Consider the following 13,402-nt stretch of genomic DNA (forward strand, 5'->3'; position numbering starts at 1 on the left):
GAGCAAAGCGTTCCTCTCTGCCTCCCCCCCAACTCCTTTTTCTGTCCTTCCCTTCCCCCCCGGCCCCCCCCACCCCGCCTTCTCGCTGATCTTCCCGCCTTCTCTTTTCCCTCTTTCGCACTTTCAAGTGATGATCCCGCACAATCACAAGCCCAACACAAAACATTCATTCCTCTTTTAGAAAAATCCGTGCCTCAAATTGGCGAAAATCAGTTAGGACTTACACGCGGAGTAGACCCCTCCACCTCCTTCCTCGCACCCCGGAAATAGCAGCCCACCCGCAGCAGGATTTTTGGCTCCCAGGTTCCCCTCTCCGGCCAGCATCGCGGCCGGTGGCCAACGCTCCGCCAGGAACAACCTCCTCACTGTTCCTGAAGGAGCGGGTGCTAGTCGCCCGCCGTGCCCGGACAGCCCCAGGCGCCTGTGTAGGATCGGGTGACGGCGCGGGCGTGTGCCGCCCAGGGGGTCAGCCTCCAGCCCGCCCCTGACCGCGGTCCCGCTCCGCCCCCGGGGCCAAAGTGCAGAGCCCGGCGCCGGCAGCGCTCGGCGCACCTCAGCCGGCTCCACGCGCGGCAGCCATGTGTTCCGCAGCCCCGCAAGCCCCCGTGCAGCAGCTCCTTGCGCTGGGCGCCCTGCTGTGGCTCAGGGTCGGCGCCTGGGAGCTCACCATTCTGCACACCAACGACGTGCACAGCCGGCTGGAGCAGACCAGTGAGGACTCGGGCAAGTGTGTCAATGCCAGCCTTTGCGTGGGCGGCGTGGCGCGGCTCTTCACCAAGGTGAAGCAGATCCGCAACGCCGAGCCCAATGTGCTGCTACTCGACGCCGGCGACCAGTACCAGGGCACCATTTGGTTTACCGTGTACAAGGGCGCCGAGGTGGTGCACTTTATGAACGCCCTGTCCTACGATGCCATGGTAAGACCGCGGCCAGCCCGGGCGCGCTACGTCCGGAAGGCTCGGGAGCCGTAGGGGTAGGAGTCCTGGGCGGAGAGAGAAGCCGTGTGAGAGCAGAGGATGGCACGGGGTGGCAAACCTAGGACAACGCACAAAGAGATGTGGGGAATAAACCGACACAGACCAGAATGTGCCAGATAGATGTAGACACAGAAGTCCATTGGATGATTCGTCTTCACTGTGCAGATGTTATTGGACTCCCACTATGCAAAACCCTGGTGGCGCAGTGGTTAAGAGCTCGGCTGCTAACCAAAAGGCCAGCAGTTTAAATCCACCAGCCGCTCCTTGGAAACCCTATGGGGCAGTTCTACTCTGTCCTATAGGGTTCCTATGAGTCAGAATAGAATCGACCGCAAGGGGTCTGGTTTTGATTTTTACTGTGTGGTGTAGGTATTTAGAGGAGCGGGACCCAGCCCTTTACAAGGGGTTTCACCTAGGGTGCATAGGAGATTTGGTAATTATTGAGTGCCAGGGACTGAGCTAGAACTGTGAAGCATCTCATTTGTTGTAAAGCATGTTTTGTCTAAATTTTGTTGAAAGGAAACTGAGGGTCAAAGAGGTTGAGCAAATGTCACCAGCTCAAAAAGATGGAAACACAAGAGAGTGGACTCCAGATCCCTTTGATTCTGGACATCACAGCCATTGGACAGATTCCTGGCTTAGCTACCTTCCGGCTGTGTGACCTTGGGCAAATTATTTACACTCTCTGTGCTTCAGTTCCATCCTTTATAAAATCAGAATAATAATGGTATCTACCTTATAGGGTTGCCTGGACATAGTATGCATGGCCTCTCACTCTGTAAATGTTAGTTCTTATTATTGCCAGACACTACAGTATAACTTAAAAAAAAAAAAAACTTTGGAGAGGGCCAAAATGTCAAAGCACTGGGGCTTCAAAGGATTTCAGTATCCTGGGATTGCAATAACATCAGTTTGGCAGCAGACCTTTAGGAAGAGTCCAACTTGACCGATAAGGGACTCTTAAAACATGTGCAAGCATTTAGTCCAGGCTCCCAAGGCTCAGTTAAAAGCTATCCATGCTTTCTGGACTGAATGCTAGAAAAGGAAGAGAGGAGGGCTACAGAGTAATAGGTAAAACCCATTTCCATTGAGCTGATTCTGACTCATAGTGACCCTATAGGACAAAGTAGGGACCCTGTAGGACAGAGTAGGTGGATTTCAACTGCAGACCTACTGGTTAGCAGCCATTCTCTTAGGCACTGTGTTACAAGGGCTTCACAGAGTAATAGGTAAGTATGATGGAAAAGTATATATATATGTATTTTTTAATCAAACCACTCAAGCTTAACCCTATGTAAAAGCCTAGAGTAAAGGGATTCAGGAGTCCCTGGGTGCTACAACAGTTGAAGTCTTCAACTGCTAACAGAAAAAAGGCTGGAGGTTTGAGTTCATCCAGAGGTACCTCAGAAGAAAGGTCTGGCAATCTACTTCTGAAAAATCAGCCAGTGAAAAATCTATTGAGCACAGTTCTACTCTGACACACATAGGGCTGCCATGAGTCAGAGTGGATTTGAGGGCATCTTTTTTTTAAAAAAAAGGTAATTCAGCAAGACTGGAGAAATTAGGTACAAGAAATCTTAAGAGCTTTAGAAAAGGAAGAGCAGAGTGAAAGTCCAGAGGAACCTGCTAAGTGCATGTGTGTGTAAGGGAAAGAGCGGTGTGGTCCAGGCTGGGGTACTGAAGAGCCAGCGGGAGGTCAGGCAAGCACACTGCTGTATTTTTTTCCTGGAAACAGGAAAAAGAGCACAGAAAAAGACAAGAGGTTACAGTTTGGGTGTTTGGTTTTTGTTTCGTTTGTTTTTTTCAACAAGGAAGCAGGTCATTTTAATGAGTTGAGAAAAGGACAGAGGGCTCCTGTCCACTCTGACTGTTGATGTTGATAGTATTGGAAAACTCAGAATAGCAGCAATTCAGACAGACTCTTAAGCTCCAGAGTTCATCTGGGGACCTCCCCAGCATTTAGCTTCCACAGAATTGTAGATTTAAAGAAGTCTGTGGTCTCTTAAAAAAAAAAAAAAAAAATTTTTTTTTTCTTTAGTGGTCTCTTAGCCTCTGTATCTCCACACAGTAATGAAAAAATAAATATTTATAGAAGTGAATTGTTGGTAGTTGACATCTTCATTTCCTCCCAGAAGAGTGGAATAAACTTCTTTTTCTGACACTCTTTTCTCCACAGTTGTGTAAACTTTTGGTGAAAATAAAATTCAGAATTCCCTCCCATTGCCATTGAGTCGATAGGGTCATAGTGACCCTATAGGACAGAGTAGAACTGCCATATAGGATTCCCAAAGAGCAGTTGGTGGATTCAAAGTAATTACCTTTTTGGTTAGCAGCCATGTTCTTAACCACTGTGCCACCAGGGCTAGTTTCCCCTAATAATAGCATTTTCTCTTTAGTTAAATTGAGCTCATGATATTAATTATTTCAAGTGTTTACGACAGGGCTTCTGGGTGAGGCCTTGACAATCTGTTACAAGTCACAGCCCACCACAACCGAGAATGTTAACAGTATTTGTTGGATTGAATCACTTTCAAGTTCTGCTCAAAATAATCAGACTAGGGCCTGAGGGGAAAAAATAGGCCACTTAAAAAATGTTGGCGGGGGTAAGGAGGAGGAGGAGATTAAGTGGTAAGGCTATGTTCTTGATAGCATCTCATCAGGACTTACTCTGTGCAGTTTGGGGGAGTTTGACGAATAGAATGATTTGGCCTGCATAAAATCCTAGATCTTGTAATGCTAAAACACTTGATAAAGCTCTGCTGTATTTCCTACTCTTACAGAGATTTCTCACTGTCATTTTGCTTACATTATACCATTCCCAGGGAATTTGTGGCTGTTCTGCCGAGCCTCCCCTTCTGCGCTCCCCCCGCCGCCACCTCCACCACTACCAAGTCCTGAATCCCTGGAAGCTGGAGATTCAGATCAGAATGGAAAATAGTTGTGGAAGGGAATCTGCAGTTCTCTGGAACCTGGACCTGGTTTAGAGAAGCCATATCAAGACTCAAGCATATGGGAGGGCAAAGATGAAGTCCCTAGAGTTTGACTTAAACCCAGGAGTCCTCTACAACAGGAGCCTCCAAGGAGGTGTAGACTTCCTAGACCTGCCATGTCCCAGTGAGAGCTGGAGTCATTCTGATAGTTCTGGAAACCCCCCAGGCCCAGCTGCTAGGCAGGGAGGCAAAAGCTAGCTAGTAGGTATAGCTGTCTCCAAGGAGAGGCTGGTGTCCCCTGAGGCAGGAGAAAGACAGTGGTGCCCTTGGCCTGGTTACTTTCTCTGGCCTCGTATTTCTTAACTGTAAAGCAAGAATGATTACCCCACCACCGAGAATTTTTGTGAGCAGTACATGAGGTAATGTAAGAATCTCTAGTGCAGTGCTGGCTCATAGTAAGCACTCGGTAAATGTTAGTTCTGAGTGCCCTGTTTCCCCCACCATCACCTCCCCCCGCCCCCCACCGCCCAGTTGTAAGGAAGGGAAGGTTTGGCTCTTGCGTCTATGGTTTATCTGATTCTGGCAGCCTGGTACACAGTCTACCTTGACTCACCCTGTGGTCCCCATCACTATCTTTTCTATATCCCATTGTCTAAACTCTTCTTTTTTAAAAAGTACTATTGTTGTTGTAAAAACATAGACAGCACATTTGCCAATTCAACATTTTTCATGTGTACAGTTCAGTGACACCAATTACATTCAGTCATGTTCTGCAACCATCACCAATGTCCTTTGCCAGATTTTCCATCACCATAAACAGGAACTCAGTGCTTCCCAAACAATGATTGCCCCTTTCGCCTTCCTTCCCACCCCTGGTAACTAATATTACACTTTGATCTCTATGCATTTTTGCATTCTATGTATTTCGTATTAGTAAGATCATATAATATTTTTCTTTTTGTGATTGGTCTACTTCACACAACATCATGCTTTCAAGGTTCTGTTGTCTAAACTATTCTTAATGTTAACTCATTGAGCAATTTTATGAAATTCCCTCAAAATGCAAAGCCCACAGGGATTCATCTTCAGAAGTTGTGTTCTTAGCACCGAGGCAGGTGTGAGGAGGATAGTCTCTTGTGCTTGCCCTGTAGCCTTGATGGCGCAGTGGTTAAAAGCTATGGCTGCTAACTAAAAGGTTGGCAGTTTGAATTCATCAGCTGCTCCTTGGGAACCTTGTGGGGCAGTACTGCTCTGTCCTATAGGGTCACTATGAGTCAGAATGGACTCAAAAGCAATAAGTTTGGGTTTTTTGGTTTTCTTGTGCCCCCCGGGGGGCTGCCTCCTCTCTAACTGCTCCCACTCCCTCTCCCACCGCCATTGTGGGGTGCTGGCCCTAACTCTTACCCCCCATCACCTGATTATGAGGCACCAACCCATAAGCTCACTTTCTGTCCAAAAGCCTGCAGCTTTAGCTTTAGCAAATTGCCCCCGAATGCCTGAGTCAGCAATAAGGGTGGGCACTGTGGCCCCTGCCTTATCCTTGAGAACAGGATTATCAGGTTTTTGTCAGTTCCCTTTGTCACCACTCTTGATCTCCTGCATAGACAGCCATTCTAATGTTTTCATTTACATCTTTTTGTTTCTCTGTGCACTTGGGTTTTTAAACTATGTAAATAGACCTGTTACTCAACTCATTCTGTTGCTTGTTTTCTCTAAACTCATTGTGTTTGTGATTCCTCACGCTGTTATATGAAATTCTGTCGTGTTGCACCATGTTGTTGCGCCATGCTCTGTAGTATCATTTCATTTTACCCATCGACAGTCTGGGTGCCCAGTTGGAGATTGCCTCCAGCTCCCTGCCTCCACAGTTTATGCTGCTCCAGATGTCCTCATGCGGGTACCCCATATCTTTACCTGGTAGCTCTATCTAGCTTTCTAAAAGGTTTAAAAATGACATCTCATTGTTGTTTTATTTTGTAATTTTCTAATAGCTACTAAGTTTGGGCATCTTTTGATTTGTTTAGGTCCCTGGGTGGTGTGATCAGTTTGTGCTTGACTACTGACCTAAAGTGGGTGATTCGAACCCACCCAGTGGTACTGCAGAAGAAAGGCCGGGCAATCTGCTTCCATAAAAATTACAGCTGTTGGAAAAATTACCATGAGCGGAAATTGACTCAGTGGCAATGGGTCTTAACCACATAGAGGGGCTGGGTAAGATCTATGAAGCAGAGGGGATAAACAGAGCAAAGCAAATGGGCTGAAATTTCAACAGTTGAGCACAGGGTCCTAGAGCTCAAGATCTGGTTTGTAAAAGACACATTGGGCCCTCATACTTACTGTAGGTGCCCAAATAGAAAGGGAGTGTGTTTCTGGGCCTTCCTCAAAAACATAATTCCTGAGAAAGGTAGAGTGTTTATATTCAAGAGCTGAAAAGATCTCTCAGGTTAAGGAAACTCTCCAAATCACTTTATCTTGAATAACAAAGCCCTACTTGGGAAGACAAATTAGCGATGCAAGTTTGGGAAGCCTGAAAGAGAGATCCTGAAGGCAATGCTATTTTTAAAAAGGCAAAAAAATTAGTAATTATTCCTAGGCCAAGACCTCAGAAGATGCAAACACCTCCAGGGTCATGGATCCCTAAGCTTCAGAGATCTGATCAGCCCCCACCCCATCCTGTGGCTGTGACTTTCAAGCTCCAGTCCCTTATGGAATATGCTAGTGTATAAATGACTAGCTAAATAAATCTGTGGCACTTTCTGACAAATGATAATTTGACATTGTTACAAATGATTTCTCTGGATTAAAAAATTCTTTTCTTCTGCCATCTTGCATCCTGCACTCCTCTTAAAGCAACTCTCCTTTCCTTTGTTTTTCTTCAAACATCATGGTTAAGCCTCTCTTGGAACATTTTTGGCTGCCTTGCCCTACTTGTTTTCATTCCCTCATTTGCCATTTGCCCGTAGGCTTTCCCTGATGGTGAAGCTCCCTCTGAGGCCCTTCAGTGTCTTAATGGGCAGTGTAGCTCCTGTCTTTACCTGGCTGTCTCACTCGGGCTCCTCGCTGTGGTTCTCACAAGCTACCTTTATGTGTGTACTGATAGTTTATTGGCACTTGTTTGTCAATGGAACAGATATTTTTAAAAAGGTTTTGTTGAACTGTTGTATGTGTGTCTTGTGTGTGTGAGTGAACATTATTGCAAAAATAGAACTTTGTGATAAGTTTCTTTCTGTTGGAAATCTGTTCCAGTGACTAACCATTTATTTACTCTACCAAAGGACACCAAGCATATCTGAGTTAGGAAGGGGACATTTCATAACGAATGGATATTTGTATAGAGGGATGGATGGATGAATGGATGGACGGGTGGATGGACAGACGTGTGCTTTCATCTTGTCTATCAGCTTCCTGAAAACAAAGACCGTGGTTTGGTTACTTGGCAGTCTGGAACCCTGTAAGGAACTAGTGAGTTGTGGTTCAATGATATTCGTGTCCTCCATATGGTTATTTTACTGGCAGATTCGTTAAGGGCATGGATGCTAAAGCCTGACTACCTTTGTTCACATCCCAGCTCTGTCACTTACTAACTGTGGGAGCTCTGTGCCTCCATTTCCCCATCTATGAAAAAGGGAAATAATGGCACCTGCCACATAGCATGGTAAGGATTTGTTAAGTAAATATGTGAACAGTGCCTGGCCATGTAGCATAAAAGTGTTACCTATCCATATTTCTTTTTGTCTTTAAAAAACCTTTTCTATGCTGATGTTCTCTTATGTTAAATTTATTGATATTTTTTCATAGTGCTCTATGAATGAAACAGGCTATGAACGGTCCCCTTTCTAATTCAAATATGCGTGTCCTTTGATAGAACATATAGCTGGTCACACAAGAAGATTGCTTTTTTCACAAAGTTATGTTTTCTCACTGATTTCCATTGTGGACTCTCAATAATGCTTATGTACACACACAAGACACACCCTCACAATGGTTCAACAAACCTTTTTAAACATATATCTGTTCCATTCACAAACAAGTGAAAATAAGATATCAGTAAACATATAAAGGTAACTTGTAAATACAAATACAGACAATGAAAACAAGAGAACCAGGGTGACTGCACTCAGAGGGTCAGACTGTGAATAGCAATGCGGTTGGCTAAACTTTATACCTGCTTCCCAGCGACTTGACTTCTCTCATTACATCTAAGCTATTGCTTAACTACTGTTTACTGTATTTGTCTCATAACTCACCTTCTTCTGAAAAGTTTTGCACAGCCATATACCAAATCATGCATGAAAATGGAGCCCATTGAAATGGAGCAGACAGAGTGAGTGGTTTTATTTTTCATCCGGTGAGCAGCTGCTGGGCACTGGTGCCAGGTGCTTGGTTGCTGTCGCCAAGGATACAGGGGCTTTCGACCCCACTCCTGACTCTGGGAGAAAGACGTGGGAGCAGACAGTGCAGAGAGTACAAGTGCTGTTAGTGACAGGTGACAAGGTACAATGGAAACACAAGAGATGTGTATCTACAGTGGGGGTGTCACAGAGGCTTCTCAAGGAAGCGACGCTTGAGCTGCATCTTAAGCAGCTCATTGCATCTGGGTGATTTAGTGTTCCGGGCACTTGTTGTTAGCCACTGTCATCAAGTCAGCCCCTGACTCATGGCACAATGGAACGAAACACTGCCTGGCCCTGTGCCATCCCAGACCATTGTGATCCATAGGGTTTTCATTGGTTGATTTTCTGAAATAGGTCACCAGGCCTTTCTGGCTAGTCTGTCTTAGTCTGGAAGCTCTACTGGAACCCATTTAGCACTGTAGCAATACAGGAGCCTCCATTGACAGAAAGGTGATAGCTGTGCAGGACGTGCATTGATCGGGAATCAAACCCAGGTCTCCCACGTGGAAGGCAATCATTCTACCACTGAACCACCACTGCCCCCTTTCCTGGAGCTTAAGGCACCTGAAAGGGCATTAGCTGGAAGATGAGGGAAGGCCTCATTTGGTGTTTCTAAGAGTAAGCACTTCCGTTTCAGCAGGAAATGGGAAACCTTTGCGAGACTGAAAGCAAGGATGAGAAACAGCTAATGTGTGTCCTGGCGACCCGTGGTGGATCAGTTGGAGGTGTTGAGCCAGGTGGCAGGGAGACAGGCTGGGAGACCCTGGAAATGGTCCTGGTGAGAGGCAATGAGGCAGAATGGGCAATGGGAGTGGGTGGAAGAGAAGGCCAGTTGAAGGGATGGTTAGGAAGGGAAGCAAGAGGACTGTGCAGCTGGCTGGGTGTGGAGAGTGGGTGGTGAAAATGATAGTGGCTGCTCAGCTGTTCACTGCTTCTCCAGGTGCTTCCTACTGGATGTGGCTCCAGAAACTTAAAACCATGTGCCTCTCATTTGTGTCTTATTCATGGGATGACTGGGAGTAAGTGGTGGTTGACCTTGCAGGGGACTCTGGGGCCGAGGGGATGGAGAACAGTGGAATCCATGGGGAGGGGTGGGAGAGAAAGTGCAGTCACCATCAGATCACTCCCAGGCAACTCTGTGTAGTGTCTCCTGAAGCAAGAAAAATTACGTTCGGACCTTTGGCCTACCTGCCCCCTCCCAGGCCGGCACATTTTTACACTGCCTGTAACCCAAATGATTAATGCACTCAGCTGCTAACCGAAAGACTGGAGATTTGAGTGCACCCAATGGTGCCTCGGAAGAAAGGCCTGATGGTCTATTTACAAAATATCAGCCATTGAAAACCCTTTGGGGCACAGTTCTGCTCTGACACACATGGGTCACCATGAGTTGGAGTTGCAGAAAACTAGCCAGAGAGGCTACAGCGGGAGCTCAGCAGAGCTGGACCACCGTGACCTCTTTTTCCACAGCTTTATTTGGGGGCATACATGTTCCATTTGAGAATGCAGTCTCTGGCCAAGGCGTAGGCCTCACTGGTTCATGGTCCGTAGGCTTTTTCAGCTTTCAGGGCTTTGTGGTTTGCTTGACTTTTGTGGCTTAGTTTCTTGCTAAAATTACCACTCTGTGGCTGCTCTGTCCATTCATCAGAGGCTTTCATTCATCAGCGGGCGTTTTTACCAGTTTATTACCTGAGGCCAGAGAGTCAGTGTTTTCAACCTTTATTTCCATTATAGCACAAAAAGAAAGTGATGATATTTGTACAGAATTCTGGGTGACATGGACGAGGCTACGGGTGGCAACTGACCCAGGGGCTGAGCGATCAATATCTCCACCCTTAGGAATTCATTAATTCTCTTTACGAATTATTTATCAATTCATCAGTCATTCATTCAGTAAATATGTATCAAAACAAAAATACAAACCCGTTGCCGTCGAGTTGATTCCAATTCATGGTGACCTCATGTGTTACAGAGTAGAACTGAGCTCCGTGGGGTTTTCTTGTCTGTAATCTCTACGGAAGCAGATTGCCAGGCCTTTTTCCCATGGCACAAGTGGGAGGGTTCGAATTGCCAACCTTTAGATTAGCAGTAGATCCCAAACTGCTTGGACCACGCAAGCTCCTAATATTTATCAAGACACATTTTAAATGGGTTATGAAAATCAATTAATACATATTGCTTAGTAACAAGGAAGAGAGACTGCTTCCATCAATCAACTATAACTGGAGAAATCAGAAAGTGGGACATTTCTCTGTGATAAGAAAACATTCCAGAATAATGGAGGCCTTCATGGAAGGCCATCGGGTTTTCACTGACTCCTGTGCTTCCTCCTGCAGACCGTGAGAAACACCAGGGTCAAGGTTCAGGCCTGATTCTCCTCTGACCCACTCTCACACCAACTGCTTCCACTTCCCTTACTGTCACCCTGAGAAGTGTTCTAATTATGTCTTTCATTCATCGATTTACTTGCTACCAATGGAAGCATTTGCTTACGGATGAAAAGAGTAAATGAATAAATAGTAGCTCCTCCTAGGAAGAGCTTTAGGGAATGAAACAACATGAAAGTTGGTACGTTGCCCCCGAGAACAGTGTGGTCAGGCAATATGTGCCAGTGTAACTGCTAAGTTCGGTTCAGCATTCCATGTATGCTATTTGTGGACCAAAAGTGCATTCCTCATGAGACAGAAAAATTAGAAAGGACTCTTTTCCTCTTTATTTGAAAATATTACTTCTTGCATTTTTTACTTGCTAAAGATGCGTTTAAATATATCTCAGGATTATATTATTAGTGCAAGGAAGTACCATCTTTAGTTGATTGACAGTAACTACCTGTTAATAAGGATAAGAAGGATTCTGAGGTTCAGTTCAAACGCAGTGGGAAAGATTATGATATTGTACATTTGTTGGCATTTCAACTTGAGTAGGTACAGGGTGCCTTCCATTTAATTTGATATTCAAGAAATGATAATTGAATTTTTTTTATTTTTTAGCATACAGTTCATTGGAAATAAATAAATAGGGATTTGATCACCCCATAATTACCAGAAAAATTTTCTAAGTAAGGAAATTGCTGTCCCCAAAGGGAACATGGACTTTGGCCTGTATATAGAATTTGTATGAATTACAAACCAAATTCAGACACCGGCTTCCCCTCACTTCTAACTATGGGGTGTTTTTAATAATTAAATCAAGAAATTTAGATTCAGAAATCTTTGAATATCTTCATTCTTCCATTGCTGATTCATATGACCTGAAAAACTGTCTGGGCCTTACCCTTAGTCAACAGAGGGATCTCCAAACCACTGGGCTTTTATAAACTATCCACATTAAGAAACACCTAACAGGAGGTGTGAAAAACAGCTTGAACTAAGAGTTTATTTCACAGTAATAATAGGGTTTTGAGTCCCAGAAGAATTAAGGAATAAATGGATTTCCTAGTTTTATTTTACCAGATTCTAATTTTCTTTTATCCTTTCATTTTCATTTGTTTTAGGCTCTAAAAAGCAGGCAACATTTCAGATGTGTGGATGGTAGAAATTACTGAACTGTACTAGGTAGAGAGTATGGTTTCATATAAGATCATCAGTTCTTTAAAAAAAAAAAAAAAAGTGTTTTGACCCTTCACCTGCACAAAGAAAGTGGTGGGGCTGAGGAGCAGGAGCTGGGCCAGATGCTTATATTTCTATGATTCTGGTGTTGGAGCTACTGATGAAGATCATTTTGCTAGAATCAACTCCCTTAAATTGCAGAAAAGTGCATTTGGTGAAATGTAGTGTTTATAGTAAAAATTCAAGAAGTTGTCATAGGATTAGGAGTAGTGAATGAATAGGGTTAGCGAATATATAAGCTCAAAATTACAAATGAAAGAGGGAGAGAGAGTGCCTGCACATACACACATTTAAGGTCAGGGGAATTGCTTGCCTAAGGCAAGGATTAAAACAGTAAGTGATAAGTAGCAGTTTAGCTAAAATCAGGATTAATTGTAAAAGTCATGAAGGGAGACAGTGGACAGAGAGACAAAAAATTAACAAGCACACAATGGAAATTGGGTGAGAATTTTCAGAGAGGACCATAAAAGGAGGGATAATTCTACAAGGTGATTTTTAAAATCTCCTATGTTTGTGCTGCGTAGAGGTTAAGTGCTATGGCTGCTAACCAATAGGTCGGCAGTTCGAATCCACCAGCCACTCTTTGGAAACTCGGTGGGGCAGTTCTACTCTGTCCTATAGGGTTGCTATGAGTAGGAATTGACTTGACGGCAATGGGTATGTTTATACTACAAAAGCTCTATAAAATGTAAAAGAACATGGAAAGATTGATCTGCTCTGTTATGCCGTTCTGTCTTTTATTACTCCATGTTCTTCCCTTGGACGGAATTTTTCTGAGGTATTTTCATGTTGTTAATAAAAATAATAGATATGAATAAATAAGATCAATTTATTTAATGCCAGCAGTGTGGTGGCAGCTTGGTGCCCTAAGATGAATGACATGATCCTTCTTCTAAAGACCCGATAAATAATTAAGCTCTAATTCGTGCAATAAAAGAAAAATGAGTAGGAGAAAGTCAAGGTGAGGAAATGAAAATAAGAGTTTCTAAAGAAACTTAGTGTTAAGAAATGAATTTTTCTGAGTTAATTTTTGTAGGAAAAGTTAGCTATGTCTTGCAGAAAGACAGTATATTTGTTAGAGATGCTTCTGTTTACTCATTTATTTGCTAACAGTGCACCCTTGCTATACTCCAGGGGCTGCACTGGACATCAGAAGATACTGAGAGAAAGGCCACGCTCTAAAGGGGCTGACTACTCCATGGGCAGATAAAAGGTCAGCAGGGCTGCACAGAGATGGCCATCAGAGCAGAGGAAGGACGTGTAACTCAGACAGGAGAGCAATAAAGGGTTCTTGGGCAGTCTGTCCTCTAGAAGGGCCATCAGACTTCAGGAGCTGAAGCCATTAGTTGATAAGGCAGTTTACATGCATTACAAAGAGAGGGAATATCCCTTCTATCTATCTATTGGAGTCCCTGGGGGGTGTAAATGGTTAACGTATTCAGCTGCTAATCGAAAGGTTGGTGATTTGAGTCCACCCACAGGCACCTTGGAAG

At 44.4% G+C, this 13,402-nt stretch overlaps 1 protein-coding gene across 1 annotated transcript in view; it reads left to right on the forward strand.

Annotated features, from left to right (window-relative positions):
* Positions 1 to 505: 505 nt before the first annotated feature.
* NT5E (5'-nucleotidase ecto) overlaps positions 506 to 13,402 on the forward strand; it is a 46,487-nt gene continuing 33,590 nt past the window's right edge. The window contains exon 1 of the mRNA XM_049896675.1: positions 506 to 917. Coding sequence (XP_049752632.1) covers positions 579 to 917 — 339 coding nt within the window. The 5' untranslated portion in view covers positions 506 to 578. The remainder of the gene's footprint in view (positions 918 to 13,402) is intronic.

The sequence above is a fragment of the Elephas maximus genome, chromosome 1 (genome assembly GCF_024166365.1).
Source record: "Elephas maximus indicus isolate mEleMax1 chromosome 1, mEleMax1 primary haplotype, whole genome shotgun sequence".
Lineage (NCBI taxonomy): Eukaryota > Metazoa > Chordata > Mammalia > Proboscidea > Elephantidae > Elephas > Elephas maximus.